Raw genomic sequence first — 23,308 nt, 5'->3', positions numbered from 1 at the left:
TTCACTGTCTCTGTCGGCGAGATAGCTGGTGGATGATAATCCAGACGACCGGAGCTCGAACCCACATCGGATCCGTTCTCTCCAAACATCAATCTGTGTCTCCAAACATCAATTTATATTCCACTAACAACACAAGTAAATTAAGTTATTTTTATTTCTACAAAAATAAATACTCATATATAAAAATGGCGATTCGTGAGGCTATAATAAACATTTTACGAAAATATTTTGCGCCATTTGTTTTTTTCTATATCTGTAAAAAATCGTATATGAGTATGGCAAAAGTCGTATTAGATGCGTTGACAATTCATGAATATATTCATATTAGATCGCAATTCAATTTCAACATAATCGTTATTACCCAGCAAACATTAAATCGTATAATTTTGTACGTACCAAGTCTTACAAGAAATCCGAATAAATCATAATCGCATATAATATCAATCAAAGTATGTATCGTGTATATTTGAAATCGCATAAAATGTAAAAACTCGATTTTATATACCCTTATCAAATTAAGTCGCAATTCGGTATAATAAACATCAAATTCATGATGTACATTATCGTAAAATATATGTAATCCGCATCATATGCGAATATTACGCTGATGCAGCTTGTGTGTCGTATAAGCGTATAATTTAAATCTATTCTGTACTGTAGTAAATCGTGTTGCATGCTGAAGGAAATCATGAAACAGTAAATCAAATTAGATCCCAATAAAGAACATATTACATCATATTGAAATGTCAATGAAATGCTGATGCACTCGAAAGTTTTAACCGCTGTTGAATTGAATTCATATAGCCGCGTGAGATAGCTGGTGGATGATAATCCAGACGACTGGAGTTCGAACCCACATCGGAGCAGATTTCACCAAACATAAATCTGTGCCATTTTAAACATTCATATTCCATTCCCAACACAAGTCAATCAGACAATTCTCGCTTAACTTTTGAAAAGGTCCTATGTAACAAAAGTAAACAAATCGAGTTAATGGATGCACGCTATTAGTTTTCAATCATTACAAAAACAATCGTTCATGTATCTATCTTCTTCATCTTTTTATCGCCGATACAAAAAATATCCAATGTGCAGATTCGGATTTTAAGCACTCGGTTGTTACTTCGGACGCCACTTTCCTCCGACGCTCGGAACGTCCGAAGTAACAAAGCAGTCAAAACAACACGAAGTCGTACTTCGGTCGTTTTGAGTTTTTGTTTCCTACGGGCGTTGTTAGCGATTTCAGTGCAATTCAACGAGTGATAACAACAATAATCTGTCTTTAGAACGAAATGCTGATATTTGGATTGCTGTTTAGTAGTTAGTTTCAGATTCTCATCGTGCAACGTAATATGTCCAATGTGCAAACGCGGCAGTCAAAACGTCCAATGTAACATTTTTCGTTCCTAGGCTTCTAATTTAAGCTCAAATCACGGAACAACAGTTACGATTGGTTTTTCAGAGCTATTCTTGACTGCTAGTGGTGAAAGTAGCGATAGAGATCGATACCTTTCAAGACAATTCGCAGATTAATGTTCGGGTCTTCAAATTCGTTTTTCTCGAGTTGACGAAAATGTTACATTGGACCTTTTCAAAAGTTACGCGAGAATTATTATTTCTACAAACATAAATACTCAAATATAAAAATGACGATTCGTGAGGCTATAACAAACATTTTACGAAAAAAAATTGTGCCTTTTTTTCTATGTCTGTAATAAATCATATATGAGTATGGCAAAAGTCGTATTTTGTGCTTTGACAATTCATGAATATATTCATATTAGATCGCAATTCAGTTTCAACATAATCGCTATTATAGCCTGTCAAAGTTGCATATTCATCCAAACAAATTCGGTAAGCATTTGCCATGTATGTATATGGGGCAATAGCATCAAATCGGATTTTTTATGACTTTTCAAAGCTTGACATATTGAGGTTTTTTGACTTTCTTTAAAAAGAAAGTACATTACTTTTAGCGAATTCATTTTTAAAACTGAATTAGTTCCAAACTGATTCTGTAATAAAAATACGTTTTCAGGTTCAAGAATGCGACGGTTTGTTGGTGTGCGTTATATAGTCTGATTTATTCATATTTGCGATGACAAATGTACAGTGTCGGCGTTTGGTGGCGATACTAGTGCTTGGGAGGTATTTTTTTTCTCTATCAGATCAGAAGGGCCGAATGCAGTGTAAAAATATAAAACTTTGAATGAAAATTTCTACTTCATATTGTTTGATTACCTAACACATGTAGTCCTGACACTCACTTAGCCATTTGTCGATGCAATTCGTAGTGTTTGAATGAATTATGTTATTTTATTCGTAATTTGTTTACTGTATTAATGAAATAAAAAAAACTCTAGAATGAATGGATGTGTATACATTCTCTTGTAGGTAAATTCCAAAATAATCACAGGAAGTGAACACATTATACATATAAATAAATAGTGCCTCTGGCTTGTAACGGAATGTTATTATTATTGGTTCATCAAATTGCACTTTTATCTAACCGTGTTTCTGAGACTGTTGAAAAATTATGTGGCAACAGAGCGTGTGATATAATCATACTATTCGTGTATGCTTGGAAACGAAATAATTATGCGTATGAATGAATAATTAGCGTGCACCCGTGGCCGAGTGGTTAGCGTCTCACATTATCATGCCGGGTGTTCGGGTTCGATTCCCGTTCTGGCCGGGGGATTTTTCGTCAAAGAAATTTCCTTCGACTTTGCACTGTGGTTCACGCGTATTCAAGAGCTTGCCCTTCGGAATACATTTAAATATACTTAAGAAATCTCAACTAGGTATTAATAAACGACGCTAGTTAATACATACGTTGAGACGGCAAAAGTTCCACAGAGAACGTTAACGCAATTCAAGAAGAAGAAGATGAATGAATAAACCGCAGCTGGACTAAAGTTAGTTTTTTAAACGTATTCTGAAGTGGGGCGGAAGTATTCATAGGTACGGTAAGAACGCCGTTATGATGCAGGATGTGTGTTATGTCCGTGAGGCCTGGTCTCACTTTGATCATGCTCATGGTGTGCTACACTCCAACATTCGGCCTTATGTGATTTCCAAGGAACATACATATGAGAACGCTCGTGGTTGCCGCAGCAGCTGTGGGTTTAAGGTTTTCCGTCTGCACTCAGCTGCATGTAACCGGAATATTTGAAGCAATGTTTACCTGTCAAATCCACATATAAATAAATGCATATATGTGCTTGTGAGAGATGTACGGTTTTGTGTAGCGCGAGGTATCTTTCACATTGTTGTCCGGTTTTCCGTCCAAACCCAGCGGCGCTTTTTGAAACCGGTCTGGCAGAAACCGGATAATGTGTAATCGCCCTTACGGTTAAAACGTTTTTTCTAACTATTTCAATTTAATTAAAAATTTAAAAATCGAGATTGGTTAGATAACTTTTACATGCTAGATTATACTCTGAAATTGAACGCTAGAATTTTTGGCAGAGCAAATAAAAATATGAAACAAGAACTGAATCCTATTCCAACACGACAATTTTGATATCCCAAAGGTTGAGGGAACAAACTGTTGCCACAGTGTAGACCTGCCTTAACCATGTATGTGTAAACACGCCTAAATAACTGGAAAATTGAAAACAAACATTGCTGAACTGTCAAGCTGTTGTGTCACGAGAGATGCTAAACAGAGTAGGTGTGTGTGCGTGTGATGCTCTTTCGAGCCCCCGGCCACTCGCTCAACAGCTTCTGTGGCACAGCGAGAGTCATCGTGTCAGTTAAAATCAACATACGGTACGGTTTGTATGCGTTTCGAACCTCTACTTTGCGCACAGTTTGAAATCAACAATTCATTTTATCCTCGCCGCTTGCTTTTGATTGAAAAGAAACTTGCTTTTTCTTACCTCCGTTGGAAATGTGAAACTACCCTGAATGGATTGCGTTGTGAGTGAAAGTTCGATGAGATAGCCTTGTTGTTTTGAGTGGCAAAATAGAAGATCTTAATAAGAGAGGGTGTTTCAAGTGCTTTACATCATACGACAGGATTCATCAGCGAAGAAAGCTGTGTAATGTGGAAAAGGTGAATTTATAGAGCGAGGACATTGTGAAACGCACAGTTATTGAAGGATGTTATCTCCAAATGGCCTCGAAGCATAATATCTTATTTGTTTCAAGGCAATTGGTTTTCCAACAGATTTTTCTTGTAACAATTCTATTCCCGTGATATTGATTTCACAGCTATAATGATCCAGAAGACGGGAACGAGAACCGTTGCGAACAATGGTGAATTACAAGAAACGAGAAGAAGCTGGTATCAGGCAGTAAACAGGAATTTTCTTTTTGAATTTTTGGGCGCGTCATCCGATATATATGGACCCGTGAGTAACGAGTTTCAATTGGCGAAAGCCAATCGATAGAAACAAACCCAAACGCAAACCCCAAAGCAAGCTAACAAGTGAGCAGCAAGCGGAATGAAGGCAGCAGCAGCCCACGATCAAGGGCCATGGTGAATTCGTGGGAAAAACAAAAATTGATTCCACCACAATTTTGCTTTAAATGCCAAGTTAGATTTGTCATTTCGATATCTAGAGGCGAATGAACTGAAAAGTTTAAAACCTCTATAATTCATCACGTTCGTTCGTCATTTCGATAACATTTGATTACCGCTTATGTGTAATTGAAACTTCAAACGACACGATACAGATAACAATTCAATCAATCCGGCACTTCTTATCGGGCTTTCACGGATTTGTCCACGACATTCTAATTGATTGGTTGATAAATATGTATTGCTATTTTTTTGCCGATACTCGTTGCTATTCCTTAACAGTTTAAGATGATTGATCAATCGCGGTTACACAAAATATTTCTTTCGAATAGCGGTACCGTTTTGTCACATATTCCGAATAGTTTCAAATTCCGAACCCTTCATTTTTAAATGTTAAAAAAACGGGCAAAAATCCCTTTTTCCGCCACAAATATTTATAACTTTTAAACTACTGGACCGATTCAGAAGATCGACAAATCAAATTAAAGCTACTGAGCTATTCTTGTTTAGAAAAGCATTACTCCTGGGGAGAAAAACATGATTTTGTTTTCGTAATTATTGATTGTACAGACAAACCTATTTTTATGCGGGGATAGGAACCGCACAAAATCACATAAAAAATCGTACTAAACTTCACCAGTAACTTTAAAAAATAGTGTTCGCTACACAATTTGAAAAAAAAGAAGAAACTAACTCAAATCCTAATGATTTTATTCGTGATCAACATTCGATTTCCTTTTTCCACTCTAATAAGCGGTCTACTCACTTGCGCAAATCATAAAATCAATTCTTTGCTCCTTTCTTTAAGCTCCTACTGACACCATAAAACAAACAAAACAAAGCATCAGAATGGAAATTAGCTGACACAGTCCCTATGTAGAGTGATGAAATACATATCAAGGATAGAAAAAATACAATGAATAACGGATGATTTCATTTTTTTTTCAAGTATCCAACAAAAAATCGCATAAAAAACCGAACAAAAACAGGTTCTACTGTATTTGATTTTCATAGTTTACATGGTGATGTTAATTTGTTCGCGGATGATACTGTTCTGTTTATCGCAGCTAAGGACTTGAATGAATCCGCGGTACATTTGAACGAAGATCTTCATTCTCTTGCTCGGTGGCTGAAATTTAAACAATTGAAACTATATGTTAGTAAGACTAAATACATGCTCATTTCTTCAGCAAACTCCAGATTCAACGGTAATTTTGAAATCGATGGTGAGGCACTCGAATGCGTTACAGAAATCAAATATCTAGGAGCAGTGATTGATGACAAACAAGCTTTTAAATCTCACATTGATAATGTCATCAAAAAAAATGCTAAAAAGTATAGCGTCATATGCCGTTTGAAGAATGAGTTAACTATAACTAGTAAAATTAGATTGTACAAATCACTAGACTTCTGCTCATTTATCTTGTTCCTTGCCAATAGCACACAATTATTGAGATTGTAGCGCTTACAGAATAAGATTATGCGATTAGTATTAAAATGTCATAGATACACTTCCTCTAGCATAATGTTGGACGCGCTACAGTGGTTATCTGTTAGGCAAAGGATTTATTACTTCACAATGGTGTTCATCTTTAAAATTTTGAATGGAATGCTGCCTCGATACTTGTGTGAGCGAATTGAACGAGGAAGTGATTTACATAGGTATTAGGGATTGTTAACCGGTTTTACCGGCAATACCGTGTCATTTTCCATTACCGAATTACCGGTAATTTTACAATCATTAACGGGTAATTTCGGTAATTTTAATCTTTACACCATAAATAATTTTTGTCTTTATGCCGCTCTGAAATATGACTCGAGAATCAAAATAAGATCGAAAAATCACAACCGGCAGTGTTCCGCCGATTCTACGACCTCCGAACTTCAGTTCAAAAATCGCTGCTCGATCTGAAAGCGAAACACAAAATAAGTTTCAGCGATGAAGAACTGACAGCGCTAAAAGAATTGGTTGATGCCCTCGAACCAGTTCTGGTCGCTGTTAAACTGCTATTGCGGAAGAAATGCAGCTTCATGAAGCTGACGTCAGATTGCAATTTGTACTAGAACAGCTATCAGAGCAACCACCAGAAATTTCGAAGCAGCTGCTTGAAGCCCTGAATGAATAATCATTTTGCTCGAAATCGTGACACAGTTGATGATGACTTTGATGTCTTCTATCAAACCTCACTGAATTGATCAAGCAGGCAGTTGAAACAGGGTTTCCAAATCTACAGAATAATCTATATTTATACAGATTTTTTAGACTTTTTAAAGCCAAGAATAGATACAGATTACAGATTTTCAGGATTTCATACAGAATTTACAGATTTTTTAAGATAAGGTTCCAATTTTACTCAACAATTATTTTTATTCAATGAATTTGAATAATTATTTCCGATCACTTCACGAAAATTCTCCATTTCGAGAGCTTATTTCTTAGTCATTTCTTGACGAATTTACGAGATGTCGATATATATTGCAATCGATATGAACACTCCCTAATCATCTAATAATAGATAATTATAAAATTGCCAAATGAATAATCGGTAGAGTCAATGTTTGGAACAGGCATTGCGGTCTACACAAATGAGGCAGCCAACCTGGTTAGGGATTCTAACAATCCGAGCATTGAAAACTATTCCTTTGGAGAAAATTGAAAATTCGTACTCTTCAATCATAATTGATGAGTCTACCGAACTGGGAATCCTCAAAATTTTAGCTATTGTCGTCTGAAGTTTTGATGAAAATAAGTTTCAGATGAAAGATACATTCTATAGATCTATCGAGTTACATTGAGTTTAACTAAATTCAGCAAAAAGTAGAGCTCAAATCATTGAATATTCTGAATTTATCTGCAACAAGCTTGCTCTCACTGGAATCCGTCGTTGAACGCAGTCTGCGGATGTTCAACGAGAACTGAACCTGTTCTTTAATTTTCAAGTAAAATACGAAACCAAACAGCGAATTGAATTTTACATCATTTGAACGACTCGATGAGCAAATCTATTTTACTTATTTTGAACTACCTTTTGCTATTGAATTTACTCAGATCCACTAGGAAACCAGAACTTTTTATCTTACTCTTTGGATAATATATGCCCAGAACAATACATCAAATCTAAGGACGCAGGATTAGACTTTGGAAATTTTGAGTAGAATCTATAGAACCCACAAAATCTTCGTGTGAGTTGAAGCTGTTGGAACAGGTATTGAACTGGATAAGAGTAGACAAATAACTACTGCTGAAATGATTGGTAAACGGTTGAACAATAAAAGTTCAAAAAATGTTAATATAAATGAAAACATACCGATTAATTTATGTAGCATGAAAATTTCTATCAGAACCTGTCCTTATCCTGAACACATGGCTTCATGTCAATTTAATGTCCCCTTTTCATCTTTTCATTCGTTGACAGTTATCCAGTTTTTGAATCTACGTTTTCATTCGTTGGCAGTTATGCCTTACATTTTTGTGTGTGCTCTAGAATATGTTATGATAAGAGTATTTACGTTGCGCAATACAAACAAGCATGAAAAAATGCAACTGTTTAAACTTTCATTACACCTCAATGAAGCGTTGTGTTTTCTACAATGTATATGTTTACTAGCGCCACGTGGTTACCTTCAACATCGTATAATAACTAAAGCTCAAATTATGGCTAAAAATTAGTCTAATAAATACAATACAGATATCCATACAGATTTTCTGGAAAAGAACTAAGATAATAAGATTTTTTCAGGTCGAAAACACAGATTTTGTTATGGCAACCCTGATTTGAAATTGATCCTGACTTGATCAAATTTGATGATGATGATGATATTTATTCTGTAGCTGGACAACAGGAAGAAAAAAATCCACTGGGTGATGCGGAACCTGCAGAACAGTTGAGCATCAAGGAAAAATTTGAACGACAATTGCAACAAACAAAGGTAACAACGTCCAGCCCAAACTGAACGTCTATAAACGGATTGATGAAAACCTTCGGACTAGAGTTTTCGTAAAGAGGGATCAGAGACAAATACATGACAATGGTACTGGACTCTGAACGGACGTTTCCTCTTCTGGAAGCTTTGTTAATGAGATCCGATCGAGATTAGAAGGCGACAAAATTAACATTCTCTGTGTCCTTAAGTATTACTTTAACCAACTTTTTGTAAAACAAACATTATCAATAAAAACCGTTTCTTCAAGATAATGGTTTTATTTTGAAGTATTTGTTTACCGGTTTTACCGGTAATGAAATTTTCATTACCGGATAACCGGTTATTGAAAATTTGGCACGGTAATGCAATCCCTAATAGGTATAATACAAGAAACGCGAATGATACAAGAACACCCATCTTTCTATTTAGTAGGTCGCAAAACTCGCTATTATATTAGGCTGTCAAAAAAGTCCTGCGGTATTTTTTTTTGAATTTTCATTTGTTCATAAAATTAGTTACAATCATCTGTGTTCGGACCCGTCTCGGTTTGATGGTCAGAGGGTCTGGGTTCACCTATTTTGATTCTTCCTTCTTCAGTACACGCACTCAAAAACGAAGCAATTTTCTCGAACTAATTTATTTGCTACAATGTTCTATAGCGACCGACGCGGTTGGCTGTCTTTTTCCGAATGATAAAATTTATTATCTCTATGGATACTAGAAAACAGGAAAAAGCAAAGCTTGCTTAGTAGTTTTTACGGGGGTGCTCGGAAGGAGCATTACATAGAATTCACGCGCGGCATATGATGTGCGTGAACATGCCGGCCACCTAAATCCGCATGAGGATTTACTAAATCTATATTACAATTATTTTATCTTCATCACTTGTTATGTCCTTGTGCTTCATAGTTGTGAGTAGGTGACGTCACGTCCCTCGGGGTTCCACTGGTTGACTGCAGAAGGCAGGAGGTTGATGGTTGCCCTCTCGAGTCCTTCTCAAACGGCAACAGGCAAACACGAGACGCCGGCCGTTTGTATATCCCTTGCGATGTCCTCAGAGTCACTACTCTGACCACTCCGTCCGGGCCAGGGTGGACTTCAGTGATACGGCCGAGGGGCCAAGAGTACGGTGCTTTGTCATCCTCCTTCAGGACGACCATCTGTCCGACCTTCAGTTTGATCGGTGGAAAGGCACGCTGGTTGACGTTATGGAGTTGCGAGATGTACTCCCTTCGCCAACGCTTCCAGTGCTGCTGGATGAGCTGTTGAAGTTGTTGGTAGTGTTCGAGCCTATTGGTTGGAACGCCTGTATAGTCCGGATCTGGAATCGCCAACAGCGAAGATCCGGTGAGAAAATGACCCGGGGTCAGGACATCCAATTCGTCGGGGACCTCGGAAAGGGGTGTCAAAGGGCGAGAATTCATTACCGCTTCAACCTGACCAAGAACGGTGGTCATATCCTCGAACGACAGCCGACGTTGTCCGAGAAGTTTCACCAGAGAAGACTTAGCGGATTTGACGGCGGCTTCCCAAAGACCACCGAAGTTTGGAGCTTTCGGTGGAATGAATTTCCACACGATTCCATTCTGAGCCGCTTCGTTGCTAATGGTGGTTGCGCTTGAGGAATCATTGAGCAGATCGTATAGCGCTCGGAGTTCGTTGCTAGCTCCTTTGAAATTGAGCCCGTTGTCCGATTGGATTTCGGCAGGAACGCCTCGTTTTCCAACAAAACGACAAAGAGCGGCGATGAATTTAGCTGTCGACAAATCGCCCACTAACTCCAAGTGAACTGCTTTGGTACAGAAGCAGACGAAAACAGCGATGTAGGCCTTCTGCGCTGCAGCTTTGCGGTGAACGGGTTTGAGGTAGATTGGTCCACAGAAATCTACGCCAGTAGTGGCAAAAGGTCGAGCGGGAAGTGTTCGAGAACGAGGAAACTGTCCGGGAGGTTGAGTGACAGGGACAGGGTTGCTTCGGAAACAGCGAATGCAATTCCGGTAAGTATAGCTTGCTAGAGACATGCCATTCAGGGGCCAATATTCCTGGCGGACTTGTGCGAGCGTCATACGTGGGCCAGCGTGAAGGGAGAGCTGATGGTATGCAACAGCGACAAGACGCGAGAACGAGTGTTTGCTAGGGATGATGATGGGTTGCCTTACGGGAAACGATTCGTTCGCGGCTTCAAGCCGGCCACCAACACGGAGTACGCCTTGCTGATCGAGAAACGGGTTGAGGAGTTTCAGCGGTGAACGGACTGGGACGACGCGATGATTGGATAGCTCCTTAAGCTCTGTAGCGAACGCTTCCTGCTGCACCTGACGAACCAAAACTTGTTTTGCGACTTGCAGTTCTGCGACACTGATGTGAGAGATGTCAGGAATTTCGTTGTGTCGACGCTGACATTTCCGCGCGAAGCGTAAACAAAGAGCTGTTACTCGAAGCAACTTCCAGTACGATGAGATACGGTCGATTAGTGGATGTGGTTCCATATGTGTTAAAGCGGTTAAAATGATCCGTTTTCGTTCTAATTGGTCTTCCGGTGGATCATCATACCGTTTGGGATTATTCCAGTGTTGGTCCAGCAACGATAACCAAGCAGGACCGTGGAACCAGTTTTGCAGATCGACAAAGTCCTTCGGTGTGACTCCTAGTGACACGAGATCGGCTGGATTCTCCGTCCCCTTGACGTGATTCCATCGATGACCTTTCGTCCATTCCTGGATTTGTGAGACACGGTTCGCAACGTACGTCGGCCAGACATAGGATGGTGATCTCAACCAGCAAAGGACCACCGTCGAATCAGACCAAAACCAAGCTTCAGTGTCGTCCATCTTTAGCGCATGTCGTACTTTTTGGTAGAGTTTCGCTGCGAGCAACGCCCCGCAGAGCTCCAACCTTGCGATGCTGACCCTTTTCAGCGGTGCTGGTCGTGATTTTGATGACAATAACTCCACCTTGATCAGTCCCGTTTGACTAATCGTTCGAGCATAAATACACGCCCCATACGCCGCCTCCGACGCATCTGAGAAGATGTGAAACTGCACCAGGTATGGCTGCGAGCAGAAGGCGAAACGATTCACCTTAACATTAGAGAGGAGAGGAAGTTGTTCGTAGAATTGAGCCCACCGTTCCGTTAATTCCTGTGAAAGTGGCTCGTCCCAATCTTGGAAAGCCACCCAGAGCTGCTGCATCCGAACCTTGGCCCATGTTATGACTGGACCAATGAGTCCGAGTGGGTCGAAAAGTCGTGCAATGACCGAATACACCTGTCGCCTAGTCCAGCAACCGATTATGCTAGATGTGGAGACGTCGATACCAAGTACATCCGGCCCCGGTTTCCAAATGACACCTAGCGCCTTCACTTGCTCTTCCTTGTCGAGCACCAATGTAGTTTGCGTTCCTAAATCTTCTGCAGATACGCCTTCCAGCACGCCTTCCGTACTGGAATTCCATTTGCGCAATCGAAAACCACCTTTTGGTAACAACTGCTCAAGTTCCTGTCTCAGTAATACCGCTTCTTCCACAGAATCAGCGCCTCCGATGTAATCGTCTATATAGAAATCGTCGACGAGCGCCGCTTTCGCTCGTGGGAACGCATCGCCTTCATCTTCCGCCAACTGCTGGAGTGATCGAGTAGCGAGGAAAGAAGAGGGCGCCAAACCAAATGTTACCCGTTGTAACTCGTAAGTCTTTATCGGATCGGATGGAGAGAACCGCCAGAGAATGCGTTGGAGTGGACAGTCGTCCGAATGCACCTTCACCTGTAGGTACATCTTTTCGATGTCTGCGACTAACGCTACCTTGTGCTTGCGGAAACGTAAGATCAGATCAATTAGTTGATCCTGAATAACCGGTCCCGTCATCAGTGCATTGTTAAGGGAATAATTACTGGTTGTCTTGGCTGATCCATCGAACACTGGTCGAATCTTTGTTGTCGTGCTGGTCTCCTTGATGACCGGATGATGTGGCAAGTAACACACGAGCCGATGCTCAGACCGTTCCTCCACATCTTCGACCAATAACATGTGCCCGTTGATCAAGTAGTCTCGTATGGAGTCACTGTACCGCTTATGCAAATCTTCATCCCGCTTAAAACGCCTCTCCAGCTGAATCAATCGCCGTACCGCCATTTCTCTTGAGTCTCCGATCATCTTTTCGAAACCCAATCGTTTTGGGAGCCGAACCACATATCGTCCTTCGGTGTCACGCGAAAACGTGACTTTATAATGATTTTCGCAATAGATTTCTTCTTGTGTTAGCCGCGGAACGTCCTGAATCTCCTCAATAGTCCAGAATCGCTCGATCTTCTGCTCCAATGAGTTGTCAACTGCCACATGACAAACGGGAACTGGATTCATTCGACCTAAGTTAACCTTTCCTGCTGCAACCCACCCGAATACTGTGTTGACGAATAGTGGACGCCCGTTGCCTATGCGCTGGATTTGAACCCGGCCACCATTGAGCAGGAGGAACTCGTAGAAATATTCCAATCCGAGAAGAAGGTCAATCGCACCACGTTTGTTGAACCCTGGATCAGCTAACTCGATGTCGGTTGGAAGATTCCAGTCTCCAATGGGGATAGTCGCTGATGGTTGGTCCTCAGTCACTTTCTTCATTACAAAGAATTCCATCGGTACTGAGTAATCGCTTATTCGAGATGAAATCGTCGTCGACACGGAATGTGAAACTCGAAAAGTAGAACTACCAATACCAGAAATCGGCACACTAACTCCTTTCCGAGGTAACTTGAGAATTTGACACAGACGATCCGAGATAAGATTTGCCTGTGACCCACTGTCCAAAAGCGCCCTTGCCAGATGTGACCGCCCGTTGCAGTCCTTTACCGTCACCAGTACCGTGGAAAGGAAGACATGATACTCTCGATGTTCTGTCGCGACGTTGGAAGCGAAAATTGTGGCCACTGAACTCTGCACCGTTTGCAAAGAATCGTCTGTTGAAACCACATGTGTGGAAGGGCTTGTTTGTTGCCGATTCGAAGACGGCACCTGCGTAGTTGGATTAACAGTTGGAGTGAAAGCCGCCGCGTCTATTCCAGGGTGGAGAAGAGAATGGTGTTTCTTGCTACAAGTGCGACAACGGAAACGCGAAGTGCAGTCACGATTCAGATGACCTTGTTTCAAACAGTTACTGCACAGCTTCTTAGAGTTGACTACTTGGAAACGTTTCTCTAATGACATCTGGCCAAATGCAGGACAGCTTGTGAGGTAATGTCGACCGTTGCATTGAAGACACTGCATCGAGGGAGTGTCCGTGGTTGCATGCACAGAAAATTTGGAACCCGATTTCTTGAAGCTGGAGTTAGCGGTGGAGAAATGTGATGGCAGATTCTCCGAACGTCGATCGACCGCTACAGCATCCAGGATCCGTGTCTGTCCTTCAAGAAACTCCATAACATCTGCGAAAACAGGATCGTCTTTCTTGACCGCACGCTCCTCCCAGTCCTTCAGCGACTCATCGTCAAGTTTCGACACCAACAGCTGCATCAACATCGCTCCCCAGTCCGTAGTAATTTCTCCTAGTTGATCGAGAATTTTCGTATGTCGATCGAAGCATTCAATTAACTCGTGTATTCCATTTGCCGACCTCTTCTTCACTTTCGGGTATTGCAACATCGCGTTTACATGGCGTTTCTTCTGAAGGTATTTATTCGAATAACGTTTCACCAAGGCAGACCAGGCGACCCCATAACTAGCTTCGCTCATTTGGAAGGAATCCACCACCTTAAGTGCTTCACCCCTTAGAGACGCTCGCAAATGATGAAATTTTTGGATCTGATTTAAATCCGTGTTTTCATGAATCAATGATCGGAAAGTATCAAAGAATGGCAGCCATTTATCGTATTCCCCACTGAACTCTGGCAAGCTGATCTTGGCCAATCGAATGCCAGTACATGCACCCACATTCCTATCTCTAATGGAAGAAGTAGCGGTGGGAGAGGGTGGAGAGAATGGTAACTTGGACCTCAACCCTGCCTTTACCTTAAAAAACAGCTCCTCGAAATCCGCTCGAAACTGCTCATGGGCCGCCATGTTATTTTCATCCTCCTCCAATTCCTCAATGTCACCTTGGACGCTTTCAAATTCGCTCCACTTCTCATCCAGTTTTGCTATCCGTTCTTGCAGTTGGTGGACGTCGGTGTCAGCGTCGTAGTTCTTAACAAACTTTTCGGTCCGGTATACGAATCCAATAACAGCCTCTCGGAGTTGAAGGTTTGCCTTCATCTTCTTCCCCATGATGACGATGTTGATGGAAAGCAGACGAAATGAAACGACAGCTGCGAAACAAGGAACACAAACAAGCACCCACTGGAGAATAGTATGAGGATTGGAAAGAGGCTCACCTGCGAGCCTATGAAAATAGGCCTTGTATTTTGTTTAATTCTGATACAGGAACAATAATCCGGAAGCGTTGTTTGACCAATGCTGTCCAGGTAAGTGTGTCGGCATCGATTGGGTAACTCGTGAAAAAAGACCAATGCTCACGACGTAACGATGAACAAGGCCTCCCGTGATCGCGGGCAATTCGTTCAAGCGAGATAGTTTTCAAAACTCAAGCACCAAATCGCAGTAGCATGCGTTGAAATAGTTCAAGCCGTATTTGGAAATTTCGAGAAAGAAAAGTGCGCAGCAGGTACCGAGAAAGAAAGATCCGGTAGATCCAACAGAATCAGCATAAATTATTGGACAGGTACTCACCGTTTGAGCCTGTACAATAGGCCTTGTATGCTGATATTCTATGCTCCAATTTTAAAAATGCAGCAGGGTCCTTTACCCTATAGCTGGCATGTAGAATAGCGACGAACAAACGACCAAAAATTGCGTATCCGATAACCCTTTGACCTACAGCAAAATCCTGGTCACGGCACCAATGTTCGGACCCGTCTCGGTTTGATGGTCAGAGGGTCTGGGTTCACCTATTTTGATTCTTCCTTCTTCAGTACACGCACTCAAAAACGAAGCAATTTTCTCGAACTAATTTATTTGCTACAATGTTCTATAGCGACCGACGCGGTTGGCTGTCTTTTTCCGAATGATAAAATTTATTATCTCTATGGATACTAGAAAACAGGAAAAAGCAAAGCTTGCTTAGTAGTTTTTACGGGGGTGCTCGGAAGGAGCATTACATAGAATTCACGCGCGGCATATGATGTGCGTGAACAATCTGTTTTAAGTCAAATATGCGCCGTTTTGTTCGATGACTTGTTCCCAACGAGATGCCAACTTCATAATACCCCTGTTATAGAAGCTCGCTTCCTTATTGGCAAAAAAACTCGGATAGCCAATTTTCACAGGCCTCTTTTGTGGCTAACTTCTGACTACCTAGCTCGTTCGCCATGGACAAAAACAGGTGGTAGTCACTTGGTGCAAGGTCCGGACTATACGGCGGATGCAAAAGAACCTCCCATCCGAGCTCCCGGAGCTTCTGGCGCGTCACCAAAGAAGTGTGTGGCCTGGCGTTGTCCTGATGGAAGACAATGCGGCCTCTGTTTATCAAAGATGGCCTCTTCTTCATGAGTGCTACCTTCAAGCGGTCCAGTTGTTGGCAGTACAGGTCCGAATTGAGCGTTTGGCCATAGGGAAGCAGCTCATAATAGATTATTCCTTGACAATCCCACCAAACACACAGCAGAACCTTCCTGGCCGTTAATGAGGGCTTGGCCACCGTCTGAGCCGCTTCAGCGGGCTTCGACCACGACCGTTTGCGCTTCAAGTTGTCGTAAGTGACCCACTTTTCATCGCCAGTCACCATCCGCTTCAGAAACGGGTCGATTTTGTTGCGATTCAGCAGCGATTCACATGCGTCGATACGGTCAAAGATGTTTTTTTGCGTCAACGTGTGTGGCACCCATACATTGAGCTTCTTTGTGAATCCAAGCTTCTTCAAATGGTTAATAACGGTTTGATGACTTATCCCCAGCTCTTGGCCGATGCTACGGCTGCTACTATGCCGGTCTTTCTCGGCTAATTCAGCGATTTTGTCGCAATTTTCGACGACAGGCCTTCCGGAGCGTGGCGCATCTTCGCCAACCTCTACACCAGAACGAAAACGTTGAAACCATCGTTGTGCGGTGGGAATGGAAACTGTATCGGGTCCATAAACTGCACAAATTTTATTGGCAGCTTGAGATGCATTTTTGCCTTTGTCATACTAGTACTGTAAAATATGTCGGATTTTCTCTTTATTTTGCTCCATATTTGCGACACTATAACTCACGAACGACTTAACCAAACAAAACACTGTCAAGGACTATATTATAGCGCGCAAAAATACCTTTCCAACAAGCTATAGTATGACTCGATACAATGAATACAACTAGAACTACGCGCTTACAACGACACCTCGCGGAAATACCGCAGGACTTTTTTGACAGCCTAATATAAAGGAGTGAATTTCTTCAATTCGATGCCCAGAAATATTAAACGAGCAGCAACAATAGCCGAGTTCAAAAATTTGTGTATCATATATGTTAAATCTGTGTTATGAATTAGCAAAAGTGTTTATGTGTTTAGTATTTTTTCAGATGCATTAGCTACTATGTTCATACTGATGATGATGGATTTTTTCTACATTATTGTTGTTTTTACATTAAGTTTAAAAAATACATACAAGAGTAGTCTACAATCGTCTGAGCCACGCGCGCGTTTCTGTAGGCATAGACAATCTAGATTCTGAACACTGGCGAAAACCGATGGATAATGAAATTTTCTAGGATCTACAGTGGAAACCGGAATCGAGCTCGGGATAGCCCCTACAGAATACTCGTAAACTATCGCATTAGCAGATGGTTATGTCGAGGTTTTTTCTGTACTGTGGCAGATCTCAGAGTGAGTCTCTAGTAGAAACTTCAAGATATCGGGTTCAATTCCCGATCAGTTAAGGATCTTCCCGGTATGGAAATTTTCTTGACAAGCCTTGACCATTCAATTTTTCAGTTTTCGCCTATTGCCCGTTGTTCTAGTGATAGTAAATTTATGTCTGAAACAAAACCAGTCCGTTTTGTTTTGCATACTGGTTTCCATGTATATCTGTAAATTCATAATTATCTTAAAAATAAATCGTCCAGCTCTAACCTTTGTAGCGGTATGAGGTGGGACCATCATCATCATCATTATTTTATTTTCGCGGCGACGGAGCTTATTCCTGAATAACTGATAAAGATAAAGATCGACAAAATATTAAGTTGGGGGAAAATAAATCCATTATTTTAATTTTGAGTTATCATTCACACCAATTTGGAAAATATAGCTTTAAGAAAAACTTGTTTACAAATTCGGGAGCAAAAAAACAATAATTGCGCGATTTCAGCACTATGCGAATAGGGAATTTCATGCCAATCCGTCATAGAAGTTGGCAGCACCATCTCCGATAGTAGTGAAACGTTTTGGGTGTAATGACATTGGTCATTTAAGCAACTTTGCACTGCTTGCAGCTTCTTGCGAAAATGTGGCTGCACAAAACGCATGCAAGCGTGAGAAGTAAACAACTATATAGAATTGTTTTGGTGTGGTTAGATTGGTTCCTCCTTGCTTCGTTAGAATTCGCCAGCTTCTAGAAAACAAAATTGTTTGTTTCTCTTCGTCGATTATCGTAAATCAATTTTTCGTGCGTACTCCGATCCAATGTCACCTTAGCCTAACAGTTTTCAAAGTAGAATCGAAATCCTAACAACACAAATACACCTCGTTGATTCAACCGGACGTTATGGGTACAAAAATAATTAACTTGTTTTCGTTATGCCTAGATTGTACCTGAAGTCAGGTATCTTTAAGATACTCTGTATATGTAACTCAGATTCAAACATCGTTCGTCAGTCGAACAGTCTTCCTTATAGTGTGACTATTTCATATGAAAAGAAATTTTAAAAAATTGAAAAATACATATTTTAGATATTGCAAATTAAAGTGTTTTTTTTTTCTGTAAATAGAAAAAAGAGTACCATTTTTTCCTCAGTGTAAATTTTTTTCACGTTTGAGCATCAATACTCTATAACTCTTCCTAAGACACTATTTCGATACAACTTATAGTTTTTGAGATATAAATTATCAAAGATTTCTCTTACTAAACTTACCAATTGCTGTGGAAAACTCATTTTTCCTCAAACCCAAACGGAATAAAAACTTTCATTTGAATCAGAAATAAATGTTTTTAAAATCATTTTAAAACATATTTTGGAATTGCTCTAGAGCAGTGGTGGCCAAACTTTTGGGCATCACGAGCGACTAATTGTTCAAATGTTAGGCTGCGGTCTACCAACGTTGACTGTACCAAAAAGTCGTTAGAAAATTAATAGACGATAAGTCTTAATAGACTAGATTAATAGTCTTCAATAGACGAGCAACTGTTCCCTTCTAATGCTAGCGGCAAATTCACATAACACATGCAAAATAAGCCGCACAAATTTGGCTCAAAGTTTTGGTTGGCAGTGGATATTCAATTTAAATACGTTATAAATGGGTTCCCTTATTGTGATGAGGATGATACGCGAACTTCAACACCCTTGGGCGAATTTGTAGTTCTAAAGTTAGAAGAACCATATCTCCATCGAGGCAGAAATATAACCACGAATTATTTTCTCACCACTGATCCTATAGCTCAAAAATAGTTGCGAAAGAACAATTTTAGTCTAAACTAATCAAGTCATGAAATATAAAATGAAGTTGGATTCTTCAGAACATTTATAAATCTTACAACTAATATGTTTTATTGAGGTTAGCATGAACACCTTATGAAATGATCACAGCAAAAGGTGGAGGGATATTCAATTCATTGCGTTTGGAGGTGACACTATCCTAGACTAGGTGGCGGGCGCCTAGGAATACCTACACGGGCGACCGTTAGACCGTGGACTACCGTTTGGCCATTCCTGCTCTAAAGATACATTTTTGCTCGTTGTGAAATATAATTATTGAGCAGACGCGGAAAAGCTAAAGTGCAATACACACCTAACGTCAACTGTCCTCTCCGATAAATTATACTGGACGTCAAAATTGACGTTGGATGGTGGGTATGAATGCGGCCATCAAATTTCCATGGGTTGTATCGATATGACACCTAATTCGAAAAAGATTCACATCTTCCAAAGCCATCATGAAACCATGACCCAGTTCGATACTGCTAATGGCTTGAAAAAATGAGAACAAGATGCAGTTTCATTTAACACCAATAGTGAATTGGATACCTCACAAATATGTCGAAGAAGGAACAACAAAATATTCCGAAGAGACGAACATTTTCATGACAACAGTGCGATCGTCTCTTCCTGTCTTCCCGAGCCAGCACACCAGCGCAAAGCAAATAACACCCGGAAAACCTTGAACTAATTTCTGCTGATGTCAATATTCACTCTTCCCTGCAGCGCGCAGATTGGCGGAAAAATGGACCCGAGGAAGCACGCGGGCGGGCGTAGCAAAAGAGACGATAATGATGGAAGACGCCAGCCGTTTCCACGCGACCTTGATTCTGGATGGGATGGTTGAACGGGCCGAGAACGGGCGGCGCCTGTGTTTCACAACAACATTTGTTGCCTTTCCAAGAAGCCACGAATTTGGCGCCTCAGTTTTGGATTTGGCTATATATTTGGCTCTCTCTTTTCGATTGAGAGACGTACCGAAGAAAGAATGCAAAAGTCTAAATGTTTCATTCCGAAGATTTATTGCTTGTGAGAAGTACCGTGACTGAAGGACGAAATGTTTACCAAAATTAGTTTTTGTTTTGTGTTGGAAAACTTCTTGCAATCGATGAATGAAGTGAGTAAAATCTTCAATGATGGAGTATATACTGAAAATTATTCATAAAAAATGTGCATGGTAAATTTTACAAATTCAATTTCTCATCATTGGGTACTATGCAGTTGTGTCTGTGTCAGTATTTCATTCACTTCTTCGTCGACTCTACACATATAAAACGGCTTCTTCAATCTTGAAATTCTTCAAAATGAAATCATCAATTACATTTTTTTTGTCATCGGCGACGATTATTTTATCTATTTATTTAATATTTTAATTTGGCACAGGCGATTAAATTTGTGTTAATTTCATGACAATCTATATTTATAAAAATGAATTTCTGTCTGTCTGTCTATCTGTCTGATTCTTATGGACTCGGAAACTACTGAATCAATTAACATGAAAATTGGTATGTAGAGGTTTTTGTGGTCGGGGAAGGTTCTTATGATAGTTCGTTACCTCTCCCCTCTTTCTAAGGTGAGCTGCTGTACAAATGAAGGATAAATTTCTACATAACTAATTTTCTAATTTTTCTAATTTAATTTGTTTATTTGGACTATAGGCCCGTTAGCCTTCTTAAAATTAAACGTGAATACAGAAAACATAAAACATACAAACTTAGAACTTATACATTCAGTTGGTCTCTAAAATATAATCTTAATCTTCTTCGAATTTCTTCTGATGTCATATTTACAGAAACAACATTTTGCAGCACGTTGAACTCATGCATAAATCTGGCTGTCGGTTCATGCTGGGTGTAATTTCTGTTCCTCAGGGGTGGGTCAAATCCATCCTCCGTCGACGAAGAGAAACGGGGCTGGTTTTAAAACGTTAAAACTGGTGTCCTGAAGTAGAGACGCGGGCTTTTGATCCGTCCGTTCAGTACGTTGCAAAAAAAAGTTACGTCTGTAATTTTGTGCCTGCTGCTAATGGTATCCAGATCTACCAAACGGCAGAGATCTTTATATGATGGCCGGGATTCTTCTCTCCATCCCAGATTTCTTAGCGCAAATTTCAAGAACTTCTTTTGAACATTTTCAAGTCTTTGAATAAGTAGATCGTACTGCGGTCGCCACACCACACTCGCAAAATCGAGTTTGGATCGTACAAGGCAGGTGTAAATTTTCAGGATTGCGTGCGGATCGGTAAAGTCCTGCCCGAATCGACGAGTGAGTGCAAATAGTTTCAGCGCTTCTTTGACAATACGCTCTATGTGGCAATTGAACGAAAGAGATCGGACTCAAGAGTTAATCAAGCTAATAGAGCCAAATCTAGCATATGAAGGTTTTAGGGAGCAAGTGAATTTTTCTATGGTAAATAAAGGGTGTGTCACATCAAATTGCATCACGGAAAAAACGCTGTAGAAATTCGCCCAGTAGACCGATCCTTTTGAAAATTTTAGACAGTAAAATAAAAACTATTAAACAACTTTTGGCATTTTCCATTTTTCATACTTCGAGCCTAAGCCCGTATGCTCGTACCTTCCTCTTTACCCCGTCCATAAGGTTCTGTACAACGTCAGGTTGTAGTTTTTTTTAACAGAAATCCATTTTCTCTTGAAGTCCGCCTCCGATTTGACAACTTTTGGGTTCTTCCGGAGGGCCTGCTTCATAATCGCCCAATATTTCTCCATTGAGCGAAGCTCCGGCGCGTTGGGCGGGTTCATTTCCTTTGGCACGAAGGTGACCCCGTTGGCTTCGTACCACTCCAACACGTCCTTTGAATAGTGGCACGAAGCGAGATCCGACCAGAAGATGGTCGGGCCCTCGTGCTGCTTCAATAGTGGTAGTAAGCGCTTCTGTAGGCACTCCTTAAGGTAAACCTGCCCGTTTACCGTGCCGATCATCACGAAGGGGACGCTTCGCTTTCCGCAAGAGCAGATCGCTTGCCACACCATGTACTTTTTGGCAAACTTGGATAGTTTCTGTATGCGAATCCCCTCCGGAACGCTGAATTTGTCCTCTGCGGAGAAGAACAACAGGCCCGGCAGCTGACGAAAGTCCGCTTTGACGTAGGTTTCGTCGTCCATTACCAGGCAATGCGGCTTCGTCAGCATTTCGGTGTACAGCTTCCGGGCTCGCGTCTTCCCCACCATGTTTTGCCTTTCGTCGCGGTTAGGAGCCTTCTGAACCTTGTATGTACGCAGCCCCTCCCGCTGCTTGGTCCGCTGGACGAATGAACTTGACAAATTCAGCTTATTGGCGACATCCCGGACCGAACTTCTCGGATCACGTCTAAACTGCTTAACTACGCGCTTGTGATCTTTTTCACTGACGGAGCATCAATTTCTGCCATTCTTCACCTTCCGGTCGATGGTTAGGTTCTCGAAGTATCGTTTTAGTACTCTGCTGACCGTGGATTGGACGTTTCCCAGCATCTTACCGATGTCCGGATGTGACAACTCCGGATTCTCGAAATGAGTGCACAGGATTAATTCACGACGCTCTTTTTCGTTCGACGACATTTTTCCAAATTTACGAAAAATTGACAGTGAAGCATGGCCAACGTGATCTATACACTCTTATCTGATTTTAAAGCGAAAGCTGAAGAATATAATTCCTAAAAATGAAATTTCTACAGCGTTTTTAGCGTGATGCAATTTGATGTGACACACCCTTTAAACACTCCTCCCCCCCTCTAAAGGGGAGCTGCCATACAAATGAAGCATGAATTTCTGCATAACTCAAGAACTAATCAAGCAAATGGAACCAAAATTGGCATGGAAGGGGCACGAAACGTTTCTATGGTGAATAGACACTCCTACCCCCTCTCTAAGGTGGGGCTGCCATACAAATGAAGCATAAATTTGTGCATAACTCGAGAACTAATCAAGCAAATAGAGCCAAATTTAGTATATAAAGGTTTTAGGAGGCAAGAAACATTTCTATGACAAATAGACACTCTTCCCTCCTCCCAGAAAGGGGGGGGGGGTATGGTGCTGTAATAAGGATGAAACACAAATTTCTGCATAGCTCACAAACTAATCAAGCAAACAGAACCAAATTTGGCATGTGGAGGTTTGAGGAGACAATAAATGTTTCTAAGGTGGTTTAACACTCCTTCCTCTTTTCTAAGGGGAGCCTGCCACACGAATGAAACACAAATGTCT

General features: G+C 41.0%; 2 protein-coding genes across 4 annotated transcripts in view; one reads left to right on the top strand and one right to left on the bottom strand.

Annotated features, from left to right (window-relative positions):
• Nucleotides 1-3,741: 3,741 nt before the first annotated feature.
• The window catches only part of LOC129765473 (beta-1,3-galactosyltransferase 9), a 114,129-nt gene continuing 94,562 nt past the window's right edge, over nucleotides 3,742-23,308 (top strand). For 2 of the 3 annotated variants that reach the window (XM_055765835.1, XM_055765832.1), the window contains exon 1: nucleotides 3,743-4,060. The gene's annotated coding sequence lies outside the window, so the exon portion shown is untranslated. Of the gene's footprint in view, nucleotides 4,061-23,308 lie in introns of all 3 variants that reach the window. The other variant, XM_055765834.1, reaches the window with a different exon arrangement.
• Nucleotides 9,334-14,706, bottom strand: LOC129766719 (uncharacterized). Its single transcript, XM_055767318.1, has one exon. It carries the CDS (start codon nucleotides 14,704-14,706, stop codon nucleotides 9,334-9,336), a length of 5,373 nt encoding a protein of 1,790 aa, XP_055623293.1.

Source organism: Toxorhynchites rutilus, chromosome 2 (assembly GCF_029784135.1).
Source record: "Toxorhynchites rutilus septentrionalis strain SRP chromosome 2, ASM2978413v1, whole genome shotgun sequence".
NCBI classification, from domain to species: Eukaryota; Metazoa; Arthropoda; class Insecta; order Diptera; family Culicidae; genus Toxorhynchites; species Toxorhynchites rutilus.
This window is presented reverse-complemented; position numbering and strand designations above follow the sequence as displayed.